The sequence below is a fragment of the Vulpes vulpes genome, chromosome 9 (genome assembly GCF_048418805.1).
Source record: "Vulpes vulpes isolate BD-2025 chromosome 9, VulVul3, whole genome shotgun sequence".
In the NCBI taxonomy this organism is placed as follows: Eukaryota; Metazoa; Chordata; class Mammalia; order Carnivora; family Canidae; genus Vulpes; species Vulpes vulpes.
The window spans coordinates 23,355,091-23,382,202 of record NC_132788.1 but is presented as its reverse complement, the minus strand read 5'-3'; the positions used below and the strand labels follow the sequence as shown (position 1 = coordinate 23,382,202).

The window sequence follows — 27,112 nt, the reverse complement described above, 5'->3', positions numbered from 1 at the left end:
TGTATCTTTGAGAACAAATGCAGAAAAACCAATATAAGAAACATTGTGGCAGGTACAGGGAGGGAGATTTTTGTTTTTGCTTTTTTGTATTTATATAACTCAGTTATGTAAATTAAAATGAAAGAAATGACCTTCTCTGGCAGTGGAAATGCTCTTAAGTTATAATGAGTATGACATTGACATTTGGCCAAGGTTCTTTGGGAAATACAAAATAGCACTAATGTAGTGCAGCTCTTTTCCTTAGAGCTTATTTTTTTGGTAATCAAGATAAGGCAAACAGTTTCATACTTTGCGTCAGAAAAATATAAGAATATAAAAATGTGAGGGGCGCCTGGGTGGTTCAATTGGTCGAGTGTCCAACTGTTGATTTTGGCTTAGGTCATCATCTCAGGGTCATGAGCTCAAGACTTATGTCATCGGGCCCTGTGCTTAGTGTGGAGCCTACTTGAGTGTTTCTTTTTTCCTCTCCCTCTGCCCTTCCCTCCGCTTATGTTCACTAACTCTCTCTCTCTCTCAAGTAAAAAGTAAGTCTTAAAAAAAAGAATATAAAAATATGAGAACATAAACATGCCATGGCCGTACTTAAAAAAATAGCTTTATTGGAAAAAAAAAGGAAAAATAGCTTTATTGAGATATAATTCACATATCATACAATTCAACCATCTCAGTGGTTTTTATCATGCTCACATAATTATACAGTTATCAGCATAATCAATTTTAGTACATCTTCTTACCCCCAAAACTATACCCATGTAACAATTCAACCATCTCAGTGGTTTTTATCATGCTCACATAATTATACAGTTATCAGCATAATCAATTTTAGTACATCTTCTTACCCTCAAAACTATACCCATGTAACTGCATGGTGACGATAGTTAGTGATACTGTATTGCATATTTGAAGGTTGCTAAGAGAATAGATGTTAAAAGTTCTCGTAATGAAAATATTTTTTGTAATTATGTATGGTGACATGTTAATTATTAATTAGACTTGTGTGGTGAGCATTTTGCAATGTATACAAATAGGGAATCATGTTGTACACCCGAAACTAATATAATGTTATATGTCAATTATACCTCAATTAAAAATAAGCAAAACACCATACCTATTAGCAGTCACTCCCTAGCTGTAGGCAATAACTAGTCTATTTTCTGTCTCTATTTGCCTATTCTGGACATTTCAAAATGGGTAGAATCATATAACGTGGTATTTTGTAACTGGCTTCTTTCACTTTGCACAAGCTTCATTCATGTTGTAATATGTATCAGTACCTTATTCCTTTTAATTGCCAAATAATGTTCCATTTTATAGATATACTAAATTTATCCATTCATTAGTTGATGGACATTTGGATTGTTCCCCTTTTTGGCTGTTATGAATAGCCAAATACTAGTGTTATTTATGGACAAGCTTTTGTGTAGACCTAGGTTGTAATTTCTATAATATAATATAATATAATATAATATAATATAATATAATATAATATAATATAATATTTCTTAGATAATATATACCTAGAAGTGGAATTGATGGGTCATATATCAACTTTCTGTTTAACCTTTTGAAGAACTGCCAGACTGTTTTCCAAAGTAACTGCACCATTTTACATTCCCATCAGTAATGTGTGAGGGTTCCATTTTTCCGTATCATCACTAACACTTGTTATTATCTTTTTTAATGTAATTATGCTAGTGAGTGTGAGTGGTATCTTATTGTATTTTTTTTAATTTTTCTTTATTTATGATAGTCACACAGTGAGAGAGAGAGAGAGAGAGAGAGAGAGGCAGAAACATAGACAGAGGGAGAAGCAGGCTCCATGCACCGGGAGCCCGACGTGGGATTTGATCCCGGGTCTCCAGGATCGCGCCCTGGGCCAAAGGCAGGCGCCAAACCGCTGCGCCACCCAGGGATCCCTCTTATTGTATTTTTGATGTACATTTCCCAATGTGTAATGATTTGGGGCATCTTATCTTCTGCTTATTGGCCAGTTTTCTATCCATTTTTTTTAGAGATGTCTGTTCAGTTTGATTGCCATTTAAAAATTGGATTATTTGCCTTTTTATTATTGAGTTGTAAGAGTTCTTTATGTTTTCTGATGCAGGTTCCTTATGAGATATATAATTTACAAATTATTTACAAATTTGTTCGATTCTTTGGGTTGTCTTTTTACCCTCTTGACAGCATCCTTTGAAGTACAAAAGTTTTTTTTAATATTTTATTTATTTATTCATGAAAGGTGGGGGGGAGAGAGAGAGAGAGAGGGAGAGAGAGGCAGAGACACGGGCAGAGGGAGAAGCAGGCTCCATGCTGGGAGCCTGACGTGGGACTGGATTCCGGGTCTCCAGGATCATGCCCTGGGCTGAAGGCGGCACTAAACTGCTGAGCCACCTGGGCTGCCCTGAAGTACAAGAGTTTTTCATTTTAATGCTCTCCAAGTTATCTACTTTTCCTTTTGTTGCTTGTGCTTTTAGTGTCTAAGAAACCTTTACCTAACCCAACATCATGTGAGTTTACCCTTATGTTTTCTTCTAAGAGTTTTTTAGTTTTAGCTTTTACACATTTATGTCTGATCTTTTGGAATTAATTTTTGTGTACGGTGTTCATTCTTTTCGCATGTGGATATCCAGTTGTCCCACCACTGTTTTCTGAAAAGACTGTAGTTTCCTCACTGGATTGTCTTGTTAAAGTCGCTGGTCACAAATATGACAGTATATTTCAGGACTGTCTGTTCCATTGATCTGTATGTCTGTCCTTCTGCCCTTATAGTAGTCACTACCATCTTGATTACTGTAGCTTCTTAGTTAAGTTTGACATTAGTGAGTGCAGTCTTTCTACTTTGTCCTTTTTCAAGAATATTTGGCTATTCTGGGTCTCACACATTTCTACATAGATTTAGGAATCAGCTTGGCTTAAAAAAAACTAGCTGGGATTTTGATAGGGATTACCTTGAATTTTGTAGACCAATTTGGGGTGTATTGCCATCTTAATAATATTAAGTCTTTCAATTCATGAGTGTAAAATAACTTCCCATTTATTTCAGTCTTGAATTTCAACATTTTGGAATTTTCATTGTATAAGTTTTGTACTTTTTTTTTTTTTTTAAGATTTTATTTATTTATTCATGAGACACACACACACACAGAGGCAGAGACACAGGCAGAGGGAGAAGCAGCCTCCATGCAGGGAGCCTGATATGGGACTCAAACCCAGGACTCCAGGATCATGCCCTGGGCCGAGGGCGGGCGCTAAACTGCTGGGCCATCCAAGTGTCCCAAGTTTTATACTTCTTTTAAATTTATTCCTAAGTAGTTAAGTCTTTTTGATGCTATTATAAATTGTTTTCTTAACTCTGTTTCTGGGTTTTATATTGCTGGTGTATAGAAACACAACTGATTTGCGTATGTTGATCATGTATCCTACGACTTTGCAAGACTTGTTTATTCTAATAGTTTTTTTTTTTTTTTATGATAGTCATACAGAGAGAGAGAAACAGGCAGAGACACAGGCAGAGGGAGAAGCAGGCTCCATGCACCGGGAGCCTGATGTAGGATTCGATTCCGGGTCTCCAGGATCGCGCCCTGGGCCAAAGGCAGGCACCAAACCGCTGCGCCACCCAGGGATCCCTATTCTAATAGTTTTTAAATGGATTCCTTTGAGGGCAGCCGGGGTGGCTCAGTGGTTTAGCCCCGCCTTCAGCCCAGGCGTGATCCTGGAGACCCAGGATCCTGTCCCGCGTCTGGCTCCCTGCATGGAGCCTGCTTCTCCCTCTGCCCGTGTCTCTGCCTCTCTCTCTCTCTCTCTCTCTCTCTCTCTCCTCTCTGTGTAGTCTCATGACTAAATAAATAAAATCTTTAAAAAAGAATAAATGGATTCCTTTGAATTTTCTATGTACAAGATGACATCATTGCAAATAGAGATAATTTTACTTCTTTTTTTCAATCTGGATCCCTTTTATTTATCTTGCCTAACTGCCCTGACCAGAACTTCTAGAACAGTGTTGAGTAGAAGTTACTGCCATAGAACTTCCTTGTCTTATTCCTGATGTTTGAGGGTAAGCCATTCAGTCTTTCACCACTAAGCATGATGTTAGCTGCAGATTTTAGTAGATGTTCTTTATCAGGTTGAGAAGTTCTCTTCTATTCCTAGTTTGAGTGTTTTTTATCATGAAAGAGTGTTGGATTTTTGTCAAATGATTTTCCTGGAATAAAATTACTTTGAAAATGACTATTTTCTCTTTTTTTCTTCCTCTCTCTTTTTTATCTGCAGAAATTGACTTGCATACCAAATGTGTGGTGGATGTAGATGCAAACAAAGTTATACTTAGTCCTGTAAATACTAATCTTTCCAAAGGAGATGTCCGGTAAGTTAAGACACAATGTTCTGTTTGGTGGATTTTTTTAAATGACTGAGTGCGATGATGGCTCCTGAGCTGACTTCAGCTTAGCAAATAGCAAATGCTTAATTACAGTGTGAAGACATAAAGCTGTCAGTCCTAAGAGTGAGGTCTATAGTATGGAATGACCAAGTGCTAGAATGAGTGTTGTAGTTAGCAATTGTACCAGAAGCTCAGAAAAGAGGGCTTTAAGTCAGAACGTGAAGTAACTGAGGAAGCCTTGAAGGAGATGGTGGCAGCCAGAGGACCAGCAAGATGTAAATGGGAAGAAGTGGGGGTAGAACAGAAGGCCTTTACGTTGTTCCTCAGCTTAGGTTGCTTTAAATTCTGCTACTGTCAGAGCCCATTTCAAGTGCTCCTTCTTCCCCCAGGCTTTCCTGCATCCTGCAGTGATTCCTCTCCTCCAAATCCCTGTAAGCTATCATTTGTACTACCCGACTGAATTATTATTATATGTTTTGGATTGCTGCTTGTAACTTGGAAAGTTAATTTAATCAAATAAGGTAGGGTCAGATTACAGAAGACCTTGAAAGACAGTAAGGGAATTTGGCCTGTATTTTGGTGGGTAAGATGTCATCTTTGACAGTTTTTTCATATTGTATTTAAAGAGGTGGATACGGAAAAAGTTGTGTGTTGGCCATGTAGAGAATGGTTGCCAAGTGGAGGAAGACTGGCTTCTCATAGAGATCAACTTGATTTCAGAGATGTTTTTCTTTCTTTCTTTCTTTTTTTTTTTTTAAAGATTTTATTTATTTATTCATGAGATAGAGAGAGAGAGACAGAGAGAGAGAGAGAGAGAGAGAGGCAGAGACACAGGCAGAGGGAGAGGCAGGCTCCATGCAGGGAGCCCGATGTGGGACTCGATCCCCAGACTCCAGGATCACTCCCTGGGCTGAAGGGGGCACTAAACCGCTGAGCCACCTGGGCTGCCCCAGAGATGTTTTTCTAATGACCCTGGAAGTGAATGGCACAAATTATTGCCTTCCATGGTGCTTTGCATGAAGTAGATTAAACTTAAACTTCAGAGACAATGTTGTGTATGGAAATACAGAAGGCACTCCATAAATGTTCTTTCAGGTTGAGTCATTGAGTTGAAAGGGCATTAGACTTGAAGTCAGAAAATCTTAAGTTGAACCCGTACTTAACTATGTTGTTTTTAACTAGTAGCTTCTAAACTAGTAGTTATTTTTAACTTTTTTGAGACATGATACATGATATACCATACATGTATGGTATTTGCTTTCCTTATAGCATAGAAGTGGTTTCTGAAGATGAAATTAATGATTGTTAAAGTGCTTTGTAAAGTGCTCTGTAATTGTGGGTGCCTCTGAACAAACTTGAGGGCAGTATTTTACATAAGAAGAGGGTAGGCTTTATCTGTAGGCTGACTTGGATTCAAATTTTGGCTTTAAAGCCAACTTGGTAGCTTGGTTACCTACCTGTGTTCCTTATTTATAAAGTATTTTAGTTTTCTATTGCTGCATGACCTACTATCTTTAAAAGCTTAGTGGCTGAAGGCAACAGTAATCATTTATTATCTGATGGTTTCTGTGGGTCAGGAATTCAGACAGGGCATGACAGGGATTGTTTGTCTTTGCCCCATGCTGTCTGAGGCATAGCTGGAAGACTTGATAGGTTGGGATTGGGATCATTGGAGAAGGCTGTCACCCACATTTGGTGGTTTATGATGCCCATTGGCTGGAGATGTAGCTGGGGCAGTAGGCAGAACACAGAACACCTACTCACGATCTGGTGGCAGGTTCCAAGGACATGTGTCCTGAGAGAGCAAGACAGCCAGGTGGAAGGAGTATTGCTTTTTATGTCCTGATCTTGGGAGTCACACGGTATCTTTTTTCACATTTTTTTACTCATGGCTGATATAAAGCTCTAAACAATTTCCAGAAGAGGAGTTCAGACTCATCTTTTATTGGAGGAACATCAATATCACATAAAAGCCTTTGGGATGGGACATGTATTACTGTGGCTATCTTTGGAAAACACAGTCTGTCCCAAGTATATAATAGTATCTACCTGATAAAGTTGTTGTGAGAATAAAATGATGACATAAAAGCTGAGAAAATATATTTTCTTTCCTTTTGAGATCTTTAAATCTCAGAGGCTTGTGAAAGAATTTAATAGCTCTTCTTGGTTCCATAGAGTATCTTTTTTTTTCATATGCTGCATATACAAATTTAATATCACACAGCACTACAGAGGATTGTTTGATAAAAAAAAAAAACTTTAAAAAGTGACAACTTCCAGTAAGGTTGGTATGTAATGGTCTTTGATGAAGTAAAGTTAAGCACAGATTTTTAAAAAACAGCTTTCAGTCAATGTATGTAATACACAAAGAGTGAAGTATATATAGCTTGTTGAATTTCCATAAGTTGAACATAATTCCTATAACACCCAGGTAAAAACCAAGAACATTGCTAGAGCAGTTGCCTGGCTCATTTGGAAGAGCATGTGACTCTTGATCTCCAGGTTGTGATTTCAAGCCTCATGTTTAGTGTAGAGATTACTAAAGAATATAAATAAACTTAAAAAAAAAAAAACCAACAAGAACCTTGTTAGTACAATAAAAGATTGCCTTTTGAGAAGTACTTTTTCTTTTAATATACTGTCATGGAGAAAATAGAAATTTTGGAATGTAGCAGCCCAGTGGTACACGTTGACTTCATTAAATGTGAAGAAAAATTGGAAGGAAACATAAATTAAAAGCTATTTTACGTGATATGAAGTTAATTACATTCTAGTTTGTAGAGTGACTAATCCATAAAACGAGTTATGGTTTTATAGGAGCTATATTTATAACTAGAGAGTTAGGAATTTGAAGTTAACGTGTAAATGATTTGAGTCAGTTTAAATTAGTAGTGAGAAAAGCTCAAATTAGTATTTTTTCTTTAAAAGCTATAAAATCCGGGATCCCTGGGTGGTGTAGCGGTTTAGCGCCTGCCTTTGGCCCAGGGCACGATCCTGGAGATCCGGGATCGAATCCCACGTCAGGCTCCCAGTGCATGGAGCCTGCTTCTCCCTCTGCCTGTGTCTCTGCCTCTCTCTCTCTCACTGTGTGCCTATCATAAATAAATAAAAATTAAAAAAAAATAAAATAAAAGCTATAAAATCCTTGCTTTTAGGGTAGTATCCAATTCTATTAATCTAAAAATCATGACTAATTTTATATGTATACTTAACAACTCAAGTTAGTATACTTTGAAAGTGGACATATATATATTTTATAATGATTTGTATATTTTTCTGATTAACTTTGTATTAACTTCTGACAGCTTCATGATTTGCTGTTTGTGGTTATTAAAACTAATAGAAGCCATGGTTAAATGAATAGGTAAACCATTTCTACTTTAACAGCTTAATCATGGGGATTTGGGAAACATTTCTTGCTGTGCGATATGTGGAATTTCGAAACTGTTCTGAAAAATAAGATGCTTAAAATTCAGAAAACTGATAACACAGGCTAAGATTGAGAATGCTGCCTTTGAAGCCAGAAATCCTGGATTGAATATCATCTTCACCACTTAGCATGTGTGCTGTGGAGCAGGCTACTTAATTATCCTTTGCCTCACTTTATTCGTCTGTAAAGTGGAGATTATAATAGTACCTTCCTGTAGGTTGTTAGGACAATTAAAGCAAATTAAAATATGTAAGATAACAGTGCCTGGTATAAAATAAACCCTATATAAATGTTTAAATATTACTGTTATTAAGGGCTACATTTATGATCTGTTTGGTGAGCTAGAACTTCATCAAGGAAGTAAAATTTTTTAAACCAAAATGTATTAAGTTCAGGATTAGAGTATACATGCTAATCAAGAAATTATCTAGTTCTAGAGGCTCCTAAGTGGTTCAGTGGGTTGGGTGTCTAACTCTTGATTTCTTCAGCTCTGGTGGTGGTCTCAGGGTTGGGCTTTTACACTGAGTGTGGAACCTGCTTAAGATTCTCTCCCTCTCCCCCTATCCCTTCCTCCCAATCCCCTACCCCACTCATGCTCTCAAAAATAAAAAAATTTAAAAATTAAAAAAATTATCTAGTTCTAGAAAGATTTCAGCTTTGCAAAGTCAGAAACTTAATTTGCCCCAAGTTGATGGGATTCTTAGGGAATAACCTGCCATCTGTTAGAGAGCTACGATCCCTGATTTGATGTTTACAGTGAATAAAACATCAACTAACTTGGGAAACCAGATCAAAACTTTGGCTCAAAACATTGGCTTAGCATAGGATAAGAACAAAGGGACATTTTATCAAATATGGAAAAGATTAAGGACAAACTGTTTCTGTTTTACAACACTCTACTGAAATGCTAGAGACTGATGTACTTGCATCCATCAGATGTGGTACTCCACTCCTTACATGTGGAGTACCAGATACACACTCCGAGATTTGCCCTATGTGTTTTCTCAGTGCAGCACCACACTGCTTAGACTACTAGTACGATTAAATGCCTTTTTAGAATTACTATTTTTGCCTTGAATCAGTTTAGTTTTCCAGATTGGTCCTTGGGATTTTTCAAATCTTCATCAGTGACATGTTTCTAAATCATCTTTTAGGGCTAATAAGTGACCAATTCATGATCTATTTTTAGTAGATTTTTACAAGCATAATTCTCAATGTTTGAATCTTCGGATTTAAGAGCACTTTAAGTCCCTTCTGTAACTAGTTACAAATAATACCAAGGTGTACAACAGTCCCCATTTATTTTTTTAAGTTTATATATATAGTAATCTCTACCCCCAACATGGAACTTGAACTCATAACCTGGAGATCAAGAGTCCCACATTCGTCCCACTGAGCTAGCTAGGTGCTCCTAGAACAGTCCCCTTTTAAATAACTAAATAAATCTTTAAGCCTTATTTTGTTTGAATTAAAACAAAACTTAAACTCTTAAAACTTATTAAGCTTTTATCCTATAATAAGTGTTAATGCTAGTTAGCCTGTCACCATGATAGGGCATAATTGTTTCTTAGGCTAAGATTTATCTTCTGCCTTTTGCTTTATTCCCTCCGTTCTCTACCCACCAAACAGGCCTTTCTCGCTAACTCTGGCCAAAGTTAATTGAAATACTAATATTGGGTTTTGGGTTTTGGGTTTTTTTTTTTTTTTGGTAATAATAATAATAATGTTTTAAAAAGGAGTAAGGTGTGATTTCCCATGGAGAGTGCAGCATCCACTTTATGAAACAGTTGTGTTATAAAAGTTACAAAATGCGAATACATTTTCCCATAGGAATTGATAGTTATTTTTGGTAAAAATGCTGTTCTATTAAAAAAGTGACTAGTTTGGCCCACGACTCATAGAATCACACATTTTATATTTTGGTATGCAGCAGAAGAACTTCATAGCTACTTGCCATTTTGTCACATGTGGTTTTATTTATTTATTTTTTAGAAAGATTTTATTTATTTTTAGAGAGAACGAGAGGGAATGAGTGAGCAGGGGGAGAGAGAGAATCCCAAGCAGACTCTGTGCTGAGAGCTAGAAGCCCATCATGAGGCTCAACCTCAGGACCCTGAAACTATGGCCTGAGCTGAAACCAAGAGTTGAATGCTTAACCTACTGAGCCATCCAGGCACCCCTGTCACATGTAATTTTAAAAAAGATGTGTACTCAGGAGTTGAGATTGAATAAAATTCATTTTTCCTCCTGATTTCAGGAACATCCTGAAGTGAGAAAAGTTTTGTTTTGTTTTGTTTTTTTTTTTGCTCGCTCTGGGTGTGTGGCAATGAAGAATGGAATGCTACCAGTAAGTAGTATACTTTGGTGTCACTGGGCCAAAAGTGCCAACCCTTTTACACGCCATTGTTTTTTTGCATCATGAGTACTAGGGCAGTACAGTGAAAAAGGCAAATACTGGTATTATCTGAAAATAGTTCTTATCCCAAGAACTGTGTTGTCTTACCACATGACAATTTAATAATCAAACTTAGGCATTAATTCATAAGCTCTAAACACTGGATAAACTCAGGGGCAGCCTGAGTGGCTCAGCAGTTTAGTGCTGCCTTCAGCCAAAGGTGTGATCCTGGAGACCCGGAATCCGGTCCCACATCAGGCTCCCTGCATGGAGCCTGCTTCTCCCTCTGCCTGTGCCTCTGCCTCTCTCTCTCTCTCTCTCTCTCTCTCTCTCTCTCTCTCTCTGTGTCTCTCATGATTAAATAAATAAAATCTTAAAAAAAAAAACTGGATGGATGTCTTTGGTTTATTTATTTTTAAACTACTTTATTGAAATGTAATAAATATACCATATAATTCACTCCTTCAAAGTGAACCGTTCTGTGGTTTTATATTATATTGAGTTGTGCAGCCAGCAGCATGATCCAATTTTATGACATTTTATCATTCTATCACTTTGCTTTCTGTCTCTATAGATTTGAGTTTTGCCAATTTTGTACATTTCATGTAAATGAAATAATACAGTCTTCTGTGATTGGCTCCTTTTAACTTAGCATGATGTTTGAGGTTTATCCAAGTTGCACTTATCAGTACTTCATTCCTTTTATGGTAGAATAATATTTCATTGTATTGTTTGGTTTATCCATTCATCAGTTGATGGATATTTAGATTTTTTCCCCCCACTTTTTGGCTATTATGAGTAATGCCGCTGTGAACATTTGCATATTAGTCTTTGTGTGGACATATGTTTTCATTTCTCTTAGGTAGATCTCTTGAAGTGAAATTGCTGGGTCCTTAACATTTTGAGGAGCTGCCATACTTTCCCAAAGTGGCTGCACCATTTAACATTCCCACCAGCAGTAGGAATGAGGATTACAATTTCTTAAGCTTTTAAAGAACTCTCATTTACTGAAAGGAAAATGGTGGTGACTCCAGCTAATTGGAGAGTGCATACCCTGCCCGAAGGCATTCAAATTACAGTTAAAAAGCAAAACAAAACATTGTGCTGTCCAAACAAAACAGGTCTTGGCCAGATTCAGCCCTTGGCTGCTGATTTGGAATCCCAGATTCTAGTATACTTTTCTATTGAGCCATATTTCTTGACAGGTTTTTAAAAGTTGAACAAATTTGAAGAAGTAACAGTATGCACGGAGGTTTCAAGAATAAAACACTTTTATTATTATTTTTTTTAAAAAACACTTGTTTTAACCTAAACACTTTTATGTTAACTGATTGGGTTATTTACCAATGCAATTTAAGCCTTCTGTGAACTTCAGTTTTAATCCCTTTTCTCTCTACCACCATTAACCACTTCCGGAAGTTGTCTTTTTAAAAAAAATCTTTCCCTTGTATTTCTTTATATTTTCAATATATATATTTGTAAATTGTTTGCATACTATTATGTATATGTAAATGACTTTTTAAGTAGAAGTTCAGATATGTGACTCAAAGATTGACTATTTATATAGTGCCTGATTGATGGTTGATTGATTTATAGCATGAGGCAAGACTCACAGTTAGAAAGAGCTGGCTAATGCCTGATTTTTAAAAGCCAAAAAAAAAAAAAAAAAAAAAGTTAATAGGAGCTAAGAAAAAATCATAAGTTCATTTTTATCGAATACCCTATTCCTCCTTTATTCCTTCTGAAAAAAACAAACCAAAACAAAAGCTTTTCCCTCTTCATCTGTTATTTGCAGGGACTTGGAAGCAAGAGTAGCAGTGAAATTGTTTTAGTGTACTTCCAACTCTTTGAGGAGACTGTGGATCATTGAACTGTGCCTGTCAGAGGTGCTGCTCTAAACACCAGAACTGAAACCTAAGAGGGAAGGAAATTCTCAGGAAAAATTGCATTGTTTAGTACCTAGGTCCGTTAATCTGCTTTCCTCTTTAGCCCTGTGTTTTCTGGCCTGTGTGTGTGTGTGTGTGTGTTTGTGTGTAACACTACAAGAGTTAATACATCATTAACTTGGGAGTTTGTCTTACAATTCTTCTTTACCCTGCCCCATCAACTATAAGATTTTAAAATTTTTTTTTTAATTTTATTTATTTATGATAGTCACAGAGAGAGAGAGAGAGGCAGAGACATAGGCAGAGGGAGAAGCAGGCTCCATGCCCCGGGAGCCCGACGTGGGATTCGATCCCGGGTCTCCAGGATCGCGCCCTGGGCCAAAGGCAGGCGCTAAACCGCTGCGCCACCCAGGGATCCCTCAACTATAAGATTTTAAAATGAGAATTTTCTGAAGTGGAAAACATTTGTGAGTTAGACTTCAAGACCTTAATGAATCTGAACACTGATTTCTGTGGTATTTTGTGAGATGACCTGTTCTTTAATACATGTAGGAAAGTCTCTTCAACGTGGATGGAATTAGCCGTAAATGGCATAGATATGCAGTTTTTCTGTTTTATAGTAAAGCTATGGTAGTTCCTTTTTTCCCCATTTGGTTATGTTTAACCTAAAGTTTAATTAATATGTGTGAAGGTGATAACTGTTACTTTATTGAGAATAATATCTGAGCTGTTGATCTCAATCAGTACTGGCCAGTAAGGTCATTAAAAATCTCTTTATTCCTTCTGATTTTATACTAGACATTAGTTTAGTTAAGTCATTATTGCTTAACATGAGCAAAGCACACTCAGTCCTTCTTTGGAGGTTTGTAGTACTCTGATCCTAGTAGAAGAATGACTGTATGCATATATATTCAAATATATGCAGAAGCTAGTGAGGCTGACACGTGCACATACGTTTCTCTTGCAAATGTACTGGGTAATGCTGCCTCGGGGAGGTTTAATGCTGATAATTGCTTTGAAATATCAGAAGCCATTTTCAGAGTAATTCCTTGTTAGTGGAAGGCATCATTAGGTCATATTAGATAATGACTTTTAAAATTTCTCTACTGCTACATGGATACTAATTTAAAGCAAAGGTTTTAATTGAAGGAAGTCATGCAAAATGTAATTATGGTATGTACAATAGACCTGTTTGTTCTCTCTGCTGTGAAATGACTTGAGTGAGGCTAATAATTCTGCCCAAATAGAATTTACTCCTCTGGAGAACAGTATGTGGTATGTTTTAATTTCATAAAGAGGCTCTTCCTTGGGGTGCCTGTCCACCCTGATTATGTCAGAGTATAGTGGGGAGAGCATTGTTTGGTGTACTCAAATTTTAAATAATTTTTCCCTTTCTAAAAAAAATACTATGACCATTGAGTGTACAAATCATGTGCTACTTTTGAATATAGTTGTGAAAATGGATCAGAGAGACTCTTAAAAGCTAAAAAGATATTAAAAGATTGTATTCATATATTTTCACAATTAATAGTAATAAATAATAAATTACAACAAATGTAGATTTTTTGAAGTTTACCAGCAAAGGTTAGTAGATTGCCAAGATGAACTGACAGTAAACCTGTCTGAACAAAAATTAGACTATCATAGTAGAATTGGTGATATTTTAGCATTGTCTTTGGCTACATAAATATTATCTCATTCTTTTTTTGGTACAGCAATAAGAAATAAACTTAAAAAAAATAAGAACAGAGAATATCTATCACTGAGCCTGAAATACCACTTGTATTTACTTGTATGTGTATGATTAGTTACTAGATTAAGTTGTGGTTAATAGGAGGGGCGCCTCGGTGGCTCAGTCAGTTAAGTGTCTACCTTTGGCTCATATCATGATCCCAGGGGCCTGAGATAGACCCCCATATCTGGCTTCCTGCTTAGCAGGGAGTCTGTTCCCCTTCTCCTCCTGCTGGCACTCTCCCTCTCTCTCTTCTCTCTCTCAGATAAATAAATAAATAAAATAAAATCTCAAATAAATAAAATCTTTTTTTTTTTTTTAAAAAGTTATGGTTCATAGGAATTAAATGTTTTGAAATTACTCAGAAAAGCATAAAATTATGAGATAATATATGGTATATTAGATAACTAATTACAAATAAAGTTTAGATAAAACTGTCAAGTTCCATTATTGAGGTTTTTAAAATTGTCTTTGTTTGGCAGTGCTTTTCTTTTTTTTTTAAGGGTTCTTTGTCTCAATCTCTAGTGTATAGTGTAGGAATTGTTGCTAATATAAACTAGATATAAGAATCTAGACTTATTTTTTAAAGATGGAGGTAGCAGTACTCCATGAGGAAGTGCCACATGAGAAACCAATATAACCCCCAAAATTGCTTATCATAGTACCTTAAGAATCTTTATGATCTCTGCAACAGTTGAACATCAGCTCTTCGCCAAGTATCAGGCTGAGAGTTAGTATAATCTTTATTAATCCTTAGTTCCATTAAATTGTAGTCAAATCATTTTTAGCACAGAATGTTTATAAACATACTAGTAGAACAAAAAACAAAGCAAAACAGAAAACTGAAGAGTAGAGAAGTTGAATTTGTCTCTTGTGGACTTCGTAAGGTTAGAGTTTTGCAGAGTCAGATTTGAAGTGATTCTTTTGTTTAATTTTGAGCATTATGCATTTTTTATGAGAGTGATATTTAGCTAACATGAAAAATGATTTTTTTTGAAAATTAGTAGTTTATGGTTCTGGAGCCCTTCTTCATAAGTTTGTTAAAGAAGTCTCTTGTATGATGGTGAATTTTACTTTTGCTTTCCTTTAATCAAATCTCAATTATATGTGTTTATAATGAAATAAAAACCTCTATAAAATAGATCACAATTAAGAGCAATAATAATGAGTTTTTGTCTTCCGGTTTTGACTCATATATGAAACAAGTCAGTAATCCTTTTGTTCTACTTTTAGGAAAACAGAAGTAGAATTTACAAAAGATCATTGGGTAGGTAAAAGTTGTATTTGCCATTTAATTTTTAAAAACTTTTTGTTATGGAGATTTTAAAAGATACACCAAAGTAGACAGGATAGTCTAGTGAACCCCTATGTGCCTGTCACTCAGCCTCCAAAACCATGCATCCATGGCTAATAAAGTCCTAACCAATCTTCAACTCTTTCTTCTTTCCTATATTATTTTGAAGTAAATCCCATTTTAATCACAAATATTTTAATGTCTTTTATTATTTTTATCTATTTATTTATTAAACATTTTTATTTATTTGAGAAAGAGAGAGCATGAGCAGAGGAGGAGAAAAGGGGAAGCAAGGGAGAAGCAGACTCTCCACTGAGCAGGGAGCCGGACCATTGAGCAGGGGCTCCATTGAGCAGGGGCTCAATCCCAGGACCCCGAGATCATGACCTGAGCTGAAGGCAGATGCTTAACTGAATGAACAACCTAGGCATCCCATCTTTTATTATTTTTAATGTAACCTCAACATCATTAGTGATGTAATAGCACAATAGATATGTAATAGCATCAAATTTTCAGTGTTTACCTGTCTAATTATTTGATCAAATTTTTTTCCTGTACTTTGTTTTGAATAGCATGTAAATATGGTCTGTACATTGTGATTGGACTATTTATAGGTTTTGATTTATTGCTCCCTCAGTTGTTGAAGAAATTGGGTCACTTGTTCTCTAGATAGAGTAGGTGAGTTTGTTACAGATGATGTGTTATCCTTAGTCAGATGCCAAATCATGCTGATTTTTCTGGTGAATATTTTTATCCCAACATTCCTTTCCTCTCTCTGATATTACCCTAGTTAAGTACCGTAATTGCCTTATCTTTAGATTACAGCATAGTTTTTAACTGATTTCTGGAACCCACTGATACCAGACTGATTTTCCTTCAAGATTGCTTCTCCATCCTGTAATCTAGAATCTTTTGAATTTAGAGCATTTATTATTTCTAGTAGTTAAGAAATGTCACTGTCTAGGTGACATCTTTTATGTTTGTCCTGCCCTATTTTCCAGTGCTTGTATTGTTTAGCCTTTTCTTGTGTGTCTTGAGTCTTCCTCCCCGTTTAGACTGGCTGTTTGAAAGCTGAGACCACTTCTTTTCTTTGTGCCACTTACAGGGCTTTCCAAGCAGAAGGTACTCAGTGAGTGGCTCTTGATTGAATATAGCTGCTGTATTAGTGCTTGTTCTTGAAAGTCCCCCGCTCTGATACTACCCCCAATTAGTAGTTGGAAGGGTGTTTTGTAAGTGTAGGAGTTAGATTTTTTTGAAGAGTATTCTTCAAGACAATGGTAGAGCCTGATGAGCCATCTCCATCCACTCTACCATATGGACGGTGGTTTTCTAGCATCTTTGCCGACTAGATATAGTCACTTGTTTACTTCCATTGCACCATGGCTTTTGTTTAAGTTTTGTCATTTTGACAACAACCTTTTGTTTCAATGCTGTTTCATTATATTTGTTTACTCTCTCCTAGTGATTTAATATTAGGATCATACTGTAGGATAAATCTCCTTTGGGAAGAATTTCCTAAAGATTAAATAATTCTGTTTATAATAAATAGATTTTGCAAATTGGGGTGCCATGGGTTGCATTTACCCATAGATGTATTTTGTTTGATTTGCAGTTTCAGTATTCAAATAATCAGAAAGTTTCATATAAAAATTCAGATTTGCAGTTTTTCTTAAAACAGCCTGAAAATCTGGCGACATCGGACTTATTGCCTCCTTTGACAAGGTCACAAGCTCTCAGGTTCCCAAGCTGGTCGACCCCCTCACTTATTTTTTTTATCTGGCTCCTGTGGACCTTTCCATTATAACTCTTCGTGGAGATTCTTATTGGCTTCAGTCATAAAACACGTTCTTTCCTGACCTTGGCCCAGGGTTTTGGAGCTCACATTACTTTTGGAGACCATCAGTTTCTGTATTCTGAATATGTTATATTCTCAATTATTCTTTAGTTTATTAAGTTTTACCATGTGAATTCCATAGTTGTTGACAGGACTTTATAAATTATTAAATGTTCAACTTAATACATTACATTAACTTGTAAAAATATGAAACAATACTATTTACTAAATATATATTTGCATATATATATTTTTGTTTTGAAGAAAAGTATTTTTCTTAAAAATATTAATTAACATGTAATCTGTTTTTAAATGAATTAATAAAATATTTTAAAAGTTTCTCAGCTTTAATTTGTCATTCAAAAATTTTTCCATGGGCTATAATTCATATAAAAAAACACTCTTCAGGATCCTCAGTAATATTTAAGAGTATAAAGGAGTCCTGATACCAAAAAGTTTGAGAGTCTCTGATCCTAAAGGATAATATGTTAGCCCAGGTAAATTAAAATTGTCTGAGGTTCTCACCAAACTTTTAGAACATTAAGCAATGTTGTGTAAATGGATAAATCTAGGTCCCTGCAAGAGCCTATTTAATAACCCATGGTATTTCTGAAGTGTATGGTACTTTTTAAGACATTTTAAGCAAATGATTCTTTGATTCAGAGTTCCAAGTTAAGAATGCCAAGAAGTCTAACCCTCTCTTGGGTTAAGGGGTCAGGGATTACCTGGTTCTAAGCACTTCTGATTGTCCTATTGCCCTTGATAGAGTTTTCTGGTAAACAGCAGGAAGAGGATTTGAAGAACTGAGATGTAATATTTTGTGACATGAGATTTTTTTTGGGAGGGCTTTCAAATGAGATTCAGATGCTTAGAGAGGTAAAAGAATGGACAATTGTGGAGAAGAAAACTGGGGTTTCTTAAAAACTAGAGGGATTTGAGATACACCTACCTCCTTCCCTTTGAGGAATGAGCAGCCTGGAAAAGAAGGCGTGATGCCATGACTTCCCCACGTTTCTCCTCCCTCTTCTTTCTATCAGTTCATCCATTACTTGTTCCCAGCAGAGGATCAAGGAGGGAATCATTTTTTTTTTCTCCTCTCTCCACTTTGGTATACTCTTTTCCATCAATATAGAGTCCTTGCCTTAAATTACTGGAGTACTAGAACCATTAAAGCAAGATATGGGTGTAGAAAAGGAATTCCTTTGCTTCTGCTGTAGGGAGATAGACAGGAAAGTAGGCAGTACAGAGAGACCTTCCCACGGCTGTTGGAGTGCAGGGGAATTCCCAGATCAGTTCAGTTGGGCAGCTGTCAAAGTAGAAGGACAGTATGTATACTCCTGACACAAGCATGTTTTTATTGTCTAGTTGCAAACCCTTATCTTGTCTATCCAACTATGTTTTTAGATTCCTTTGGGTTAAGGATTGAAACTTATCCAATTGCCTTACGGTTCAAAGGATTTATAGGTATAGAGTTTCTCTATGTGTTAGTATCTAGCATAGGGCTGGGCACACAGATGCTGAAGCAATACTTTTGGATTGAAAAAAATGAGACTGAAGAAAGAGAAATTAAGGAGTCAATCCCATTTACAATTGCACCCAAAAGCATAAGATACCTAGGAATAAACCTAACCAAAGAGGTGAAGTATCTATACCCTAAAAACTATAGAACACTTCTGAAAGAAATTGAGGAAGACACAAAGAGATGGAAAAATATTCCATGCTCATGGATTGGCAGAATTAATATTGTGAAAATGTCAATGTTACCCAGGGCAATTTACACGTTTAATGCAATCCCTATCAAAATACCATGGACTTTCTTCAGAGAGTTAGAACAAATTATTTTAAGATTTGTGTGGAATCAGAAAAGACCCCGAATAGCCAGGGGAATTTTAAAAAAGAAAACCATAGCTGGGGGCATCACAATGCCAGATTTCAGGTTGTACTACAAAGCTGTGGTCATCAAGACAGTGTGGTACTGGCACAAAAACAGACACATAGATCAATGGAACAGAATAGAGAACCCAGAAGTGGACCCTGAAATGTATGGTCATCTAATATTCGATAAAGGAGGAAAGACTATCCATTGGAAGAAAGACAGTCTCTTCAATAAATGGTGCTGGGAAAATTGGACATCCACATGCAGAAGAATGAAACTGGACCACTCTCTTTCACCATACACAAAGATAAACTCAAAATGGATGAGAGATCTAAATGTGGGACAAGAGTCCATCAAAATCATAGAAGAGAACACAGGCAACACCCTTTTTGAACTCGGCCACAGTAACTTCTTGCAAGATACATCCACAAAGGCAAAAGAAACAAAAGCAAAAATGAACTATTGGGACTTCATCAAGATAAGAAGCTTTTGCACAGCAAAGGATACAGTCAACAAAACTAAAAGACAACCTACAGAATGGGAGAAGATATTTGCAAACGACATATCAGATAAAGGGCTAGTTTCCAAAATCTATAAAGAACTTATTAAACTCAACACCAAAGAAACAAACAATCCAATCATGAAATGGGCAAAAGACATGAAGAGAAATCTCACAGAGGAAGACATGGACATGGCCAACATGCACATGAGAAAATGCTCTGCATCACTTGCCATCAGGGAAATACAAATCAAAACCACAATGAGATACCACCTCACACCAGTGAGAATGGGGAAAATTAACAAGGCAGGAAACAACAAATGTTGGAGAGGATGCGGAGAAAGGGGAACCCTCTTACACTGTTGGTGGGAATGTGAACTGGTGCAGCCACTCTGGAAAACTGTGTGGAGGTTCCTCAAAGAGTTAAAAATAGACCTGCCCTACGACCCAGCAATTGCACTGTTGGGGATTTACCCCAAAGATTCAGATGCAATGAAACGCCGGGACACCTGCACCCCGATGTTTCTATCAGCAATGGCCACAATAGCCAAACTGTGGAAGGAGCCTCGGTGTCCATCGAAAGATGAATGGATAAAGAAGATGTGGTTTATGTATACAATGGAATATTACTCAGCCATTAGAAACGACAAATACCCACCATTTGCTTCAACGTGGATGGAACTGGAGGGTATTATGCTGAGTGAAATAAGTCAATCGGAGAAGGACAAACAGTGTATGTTCTCATTCATTTGGGGAACATAAATAATAGTGAAAGGGAATATAAAGGAAGGGAGAAGAAATGTTGGGAAATATCAGGAAGGGAGACAGAACATAAAGACTCCTAACTCGGGGAAAGGAACTAGGGGTGGTGGAAGGGGGGAGGAGGGCGGGTGTTGGAGGGGAATGGGTGACGGGCACTGAGGTGGACACTTGACGGGATGAGCACTGGGTATTTTTCTGTATGTTGGTAAATTGAACACCAATAAAAATTAATTAAAAAAAAAAAAGAAAAAAATGATGTGTATTGTCCTCTTACTCTAAGAGGAAAATGGAAAGTCCTCAGCCTAATCTCTTACAATCGCCTTCATGGGATGGGATTGGGCAGGCTCTAAAAGTCTTATGAGAGTAAATGTGGAGAAGACAAGCTTATATATATTTTAACTGTAGTGCTGATTATTGGAGGTTACTTTGGCCTGCAGTTCTCGGTGCCGAAGGAGGGCTAGTTCTGATGACTCTCTTGGTCTCTGTTGAACCTTTCAAGATGGAGCTCTACTGGGTGTGGGAGATTCCCAGAGTAGGCCTGTTCTTCATGGTGAGTGATGGGAAGTTCTATGTCTACCAAAATATTAAGGACAGAGAAGGCAAGAAAGGAGTGTATATCAAAAATGATCTAAGAAAGCAAGAAACCTTTGACAAAAATTCTGCTTATTTTCAGCAAGATAGATTTGCTTATAAATTTATATGCTTAAAAATTTGTAGTAATTTAACAAAAAAACCTTAAAAATATTCCTAACTAGAAAGATTGATAACTGTAAATATTTCAGATGTCAGCAGAATGTAGTCACTGTGAGGGAGAAAAGGGTTTTTGTTTTTAGTTGGAAATACAGTAATTCAAGTTTCAGGATATGATATTGGTTAGCTTTTTGTTTTGTTTTTGTTTTTGAGAGGGAGGGGAGAAGGGTGGTGTGGCAGTGGGAGAGGGAGAAAGAGAGAGAATCTTAATCAGGCTTCATGTCCAGGGTGGAGCCTGTTGCAGGGCTTGATCTCACAACCCAGAGATCATGACCTGAGCTGAAGTCAAGTGTCAGACGTTTAACCAACTGATTCACCCAGGTGCCCCTTGGTTAGTTTTTATGTAGCTGGAACCTTACAGATTTTTTGGAAGTTGAATTTGTAATGCGTAAGCACTTTTGATGGGAGTTCTTTCTTTTGCAGCATATGGCTTTTATAGCAATTTTATGCAGTATTAGTTGTATATCTAAATCTCCAATAAGGCAAACCTTTCCTTTTTATTTTTTAGATGTTATAAACTTTAAAAAAATTATCAAGTGTTTTAAAAAAGTTTTACCCTATGAAATGAAAACCACCATAAGAATCTGGAGTAGAGGGGTGCCTGGGTGGCTCAGTGGTTGAGCATCTGCCTTCGGCTTGGGGCGTGATCCTAGAGTCCCGGGATCAAGTCCCACATCAGGCTCCCTGCATGGAGCCTGCTTCTCCCTCTGCCTGTGTCTCTGCCTCTCTCTCTCTTTCTCTGTGTCTTTCATGAATAAATAAATAAAATATTAAAAAAAAAAGAATCTGGAGTAGAGATATCTGGGTGGCTTAGTGGTTGAGTGTCTGTCTTTGGCTCAGGTCGTGATCCTGGCGTTCTGGGATTGAGTCCTACATCAGGCTCCCCACAGGGATCCTGCTTCTCCCTCTGCCTATGTCTCTGCCTCTCTCATGAATAAATAAATACAATCTTAAAAAAAAAAAAAGAAAGTGAAATAAAAGAAGAATCTGCAGAATAGCTACTGTTCATATACTTTGTAATTTTGTTTTACTTACATATTCTTCAGTGTAGAAAATTGGGTAACTTGATTTTGGTCATATGTCACAAACTTCCTTGCTCAGCTTTAGTCTCATCAGATATTACCACAACAGAAACCCTGTGTGGAAGCAGAATCTTTGCCTGCTCAGTTATTGTTCCCAGTTAGTCACTTGGCCACTTATGGCTACCCCTTGCAGTCTGCTCTCTTCTTTGGGGGATTGGAAACTGCAACAAGATGGAAGGAACCAGAGACCTGTGTACTCATCTGGTGCTATTTCACATTAGTCATTCTAATTAAGTTATGTAAGTAGTACAGGAAAACCCTATTGTGTGAAAATCCTTTCCCTGAAAGCTTGTTTTATTAGGACTGAATCTATATGCTAGTCTTTATCCACTGGCATCTGGAAGGATGCCTAAAAGTAGCATACTGGGACAGAGGCTGGTTCAAGATTAGGTCATACCTTGGCCCTGAACTAAGGCCTTGTCATTTCCATGAACTTCAGAGGTTTTCTGACTCCACTTTCTCCTTCGTCCTCTGTATCAGGCACCTCTGTGTGCTGCTTCAGAACTTCCTGGCCTCGCTCTCCCCGGAGCCTTTGATCACATTGTAGCCCCGGCCGTTGCCAAGTCAAACTGGACCCTGACCAACTTCTGCGGACATAATCTGACACTTCATGCCTCCCTCTCCTTCCCTCTCTTCCTTGGGGCTGTGCTCTATGATAAGCCTTAGGTTTTGCTCCTAGGGACCTCCACTGAGAACATTCTTTTTGTATGCCCTTGCTCTACGTACTAACAGGTTCTCTTGATTATATATTAAAGTGACTGTCAGTTGGTCTGATGTATTTTGGCCTGACCTGGCACTAATAATAAAGACCTGAACTTAAAAGTTAGGAAGAGGATAAGTTTATTCTTTATAGAGTGGATTCATTTTGAAATTTATTAAGATGGTGAGAATTAGCAATGATCTAGGATTGAGGTGCTGCTGATAGAGTTTAACCATCATCATTGCCTACAAGGATAGGAGAAAGCAAGAGTTGTTTGAAGAGCATTTGAGAAGTGTGACTCAGACTATAGTTTGAGTTCTGTGTCTACCATGTATGCTATGTATATTTGGAAGTTTCCTTCACCTCCCTTTTCTGTAAAATGGAGGTGGTAACACGATAACATGGATCTTTTAAGATTGCTGCAGGCATAAATGAGTTATTTATATAAAATGCCCAGCACAACAGCACCTGGGTGGCTCAGTTAGTTAAGCATCTGCCTTCGGCTCAGGTCATGATCCCTGGGGTCCTGGGATCGAGCTGTACCTCGGGCTCCTGCTCAATGGGGAGTCTTTCCTTCTGCCCCCTCCTTTCCACTTGTGCTCTCTCAAATAAATAAAGAAAATCTTAAAAAAAAAAAAATAAAATGCCTGGCACATAGTAGGTTAGTAGATGGTAGTTGCTGTTGTTATTCTTTGATTTGTTTTGATCAACTTTATAAAATATTTATTTATTGAAATATGTCATATCTTAAGTGATTTTTTTTCAAACACTGGCATATGCTAGATACTCAGTAGATATTTATTGGCTGGGTTAGACATGTAGTAAACTATCATATCATGTTCCTAATAACAAATAATGCACTTTTGCTTTTAATTGGCAATAATAAAAAAATAATAATAATTGGCAATAATCTTAGGAGATTTAAGCTCCAGTTTTTAGTTTCTTAACCTTCCAGATAGCAACTACAGATGTTTATTTCAGGGATTGTGGGTTTCCTCTGAAGTGTAATTGATTTGCATACTATTTCTCAGAGTTGGTTTTCTTGTTTTGGGCAAAGAGCTATTATTATCATAGTAAGAGGAACTCAGTGGTCAAGGTCTTTGAACACATAGAACTCTTAGCGAGTATAGAGTTCTTAGAAATACAAGGAGTGAATAGAATTTGGTTTTTGAATCTTCTGATTGATGATACATAGCACTTACTTAGAGGCATTATTACTTATAGTGTGTTAAATCCTTTGTTGTACCTGAAAGTACAACAAAGTACCTACAACAAAAGATAGAGGCACCATCTTTTCTCATAATTTTCAGGAGGGGAATGAGGCAGTAGGACTTTCCAAGATCACACAATTAGTAAGTGGTAGAGCTAGAATTTGAACTGAAGTCTGCCTGAGCTCATTTTTCCAACAGATGAGCTCACTGCTCCTCACTGCCTTCTAAGATTTTACAGAAGAGTTTCTTCTTGATTTGTAAATATTTGAAAAAATTATAATTGGTTAATTCAGATTAGAGCAAAACTATAGACATTCAGCAATTATTGATTTAATATTTAACATATGCAACTCTGGCAAGGTGCCATATAAGAGAAAGATAAATATGACATGCTCATTTTATTAAATTAGTTCATTAATTAACTTTTTTTTTTTTTTTTTAAGTAGGCTCTGTACCTAGCATGGAGCCCAGCACAGGTCTTGAACTCATGACTCTGAGAGCAAGACCTGAGCTGAAATCAAGAGTCAGACGCTTAACCAACTGAGCCACCTAGGTGCCCTGACCGTGTTCTTTTTTTAAAAAAAAGTTTTTTTAAAAAAATAAACTTTTAATTTTAGAATAGTTTTAGACTTAAAGAAAAATTGCCAAGCTATTACGGAGAGTTCCTCTATGTACCCCTTACCCAATTTCTTTTATTGTTTATTTTTTAAAATTTATTCAGCAAATATTTATTGAATGCATACTATGTGCCAAACATTGTTGTAGGTGCTAGGGATATACAGTGAATAAAACAAAGTACCCTGGTCTTGAAATTTACATTTTTGAGGATTGAATTGAGACTGAGAGGATTGGAATAACAAGGCACAAAAGAAAGACTTGTCCAAGATACAACCGGAACATACATACATACATACATTTATTTATTGAACTTTTATTTTATTTTATTATTTTTTTAAAAGATTCCAATTATTTATTCATGAGAGACACACATACAGAGAGAGAGAGAGAGAGAGAGAGGCAAAGACACAGGCAGAGGGAGAAGCAGGCTCCACGCAGGGAGCCTGATGTGGAACTCGATCCTGGGACCCTAGGAACCCGCCCTGGACTGAAGGCAGGCACTAAACCGCTGAGCCCCCCAGGCATCCCCATACTGAACTTTTAATTTCAATGTTTAGGTAATCTGAGATTTGTTGAAAAATTTTTTACTCTATATCTGGCTTTAAGTTTTCTCTTTTTAAAGGGAATATTCTTAGTCTTTTATTTAGTTATTCCTTTGATAATCTAAAGAGCCTTTTTGCTTTTATTTTTTCAAATTTTATTATTATTTTTTGAAATATAGTTGACACACAATGTTACATTAGTTTCAGATGTACAGCATAGTGATTCAGCAACTCTATAGGTTATGCTGTGCTCACCAAAAGGGTAGCTGCCATCTGTCACCATGCAACACTGTTACAATACCGTTGATTGTATTCCCTATGCTGTACCTTTTATCTCTGTGATTTATTCATTCCATAACCAGAAGAAGCCTGTATCTTCCACTCCCTTTCACCCATCTTGTTCATTTCCCCACCCCTTACCATGTGGCAACCATCAATATGTTCCCTGTATTTATGGGTCTGTTTCTGCTTTTTGTTTGTTTGTTCATTTGTTTTCTAGATTCCACATATAGTAAAATCATATCTTTCTCTGACATGCTCTTTTTTTTTGGAACTCACAGTTTGGAATTAGGGAAACCCATTCACAGCTAAGTATATCACATTCATTAATTCATTCAGCAGCTATTTGTTGAGTGCCTTCTGTGTGTGTCAGGATGGTATTGACACTAAGAAAATAATGATGAACAAAAGAAAATTTAGTTCTAGGTTTATGGAGCTTTTTAGTCTAGCAAGGGTATTATGAAATGCCATTTTGATTATTTATAATCAGATTATATATAAATTAGATATAATCATCTAGGATTAGAGCTAGGTGATTGCTTATAGGCATTCTCCCTGGCCGTCCGCCCCCACTACCAGGGGGTTTGTTACCAAGAAGTCCTGACTAAATTCTGCTACATATTTACTAATAGGTAGGTACAACATTCGTCAGACAGACTGCTCCTATACACCTAGTGAAGTCACAGCTTTCAGATAAGCCATCTTGTTAGAAAATTTTCCCTGAGACAAATGTAGCAGGATTTGGCACCCCTAGTTAGAATTATGTGACAGAATCTGAATTCAGGTTAGGCTAGAACCCTAGGCCAAGAACACATCTCACTGGCACAGGAGCTAGGTTTGTGAGAGTCCTATACTTTGTTCTCTTAAGAATGGAGGTACCTATATCATATTTCTAGTCAGTCTACATAGTTTAAACAGAGTGAAAACTGTATCAGATAAAGCTGATACAGTTTTATCAGTGAAAAATTATTTCTGATGTTACCTGTGTTGATTGACAAACCCTCCCATGCTGATCACAGAAAAAGTAGCTGAAGGCATGTTAAATATGCCTATAGAGCAGAAATTCTTAACCCTTCGTTGCCATAAACCCCTTTGGCAGCCTGACAAAGTCTGTGGGCTCTTCCCAGAATAATCTTTTTTTTCCCTCAAAGATTTTATTTATTTATTTGAGAGAGAGAGAGAGAGAGAGAGAACTCAAGTGCACAAGTTGGGGGGGCAGGGGCAAAGAGAGGGAGAAGCAGACTCCCCCTGAGCAGGAAGCTGAATGCAAGGCTCGGTCCCAGGACCCTGGGATCATGACCTGAGCTGAAGGCAGATGCTTAGCCATCTGAGCCACTCAGGTGCCTCTGAATAATCTTTCAAAAGCATAAAATGCAAAGATTACTAAAGAAACCAAATATGATGAGATATAGTTATTAGAAACTATTTTAAAATATATAAAATATGTGTGATATAGTAACCTATGCTCATTTATTACTGTATTTTAACTACCAAGATCTTGTATTGGGAGTAATTGCTGCTTTTAATTACACAGTTGTGACAAATATAAATGCAAGATATTTGTAACAATTGAAACGTGGCTGGTTCAGTCAGTGGAGCATGCAACTCTTGGTCTCGAGGTTTTGAGTTTGAGACCCACATTGGATATAGAGATTATTAAAAAAAAAAAACACCTTAAAAAAAGTTTTCATGTGACATGAAAATAGGTATGGTTTTTATTGGTGACAAAGTCACTGCTAATACTATAATTTATTATATCTACATTAAAAATTGAGGGTAATCACTACACTTCAGTTAGAAGCTCATCTATTTTCATAGAAGCTCATTCATTCTATCCAGTTTAA

At 36.8% G+C, this 27,112-nt stretch overlaps 1 protein-coding gene across 2 annotated transcripts in view; it reads left to right on the top strand.

Moving 5' to 3' along the window:
• The window catches only part of KIF13B (kinesin family member 13B), a 200,847-nt gene that overhangs the window by 13,632 nt on the left and 160,103 nt on the right, over nt 1-27,112 (top strand). For both annotated transcript variants that reach the window (XM_072719582.1, XM_072719583.1), the window contains exon 2: nt 4,270-4,363. In XM_072719582.1, coding sequence (XP_072575683.1) covers nt 4,270-4,363 — 94 coding nt within the window. The remainder of the gene's footprint in view (nt 1-4,269; nt 4,364-27,112) is intronic.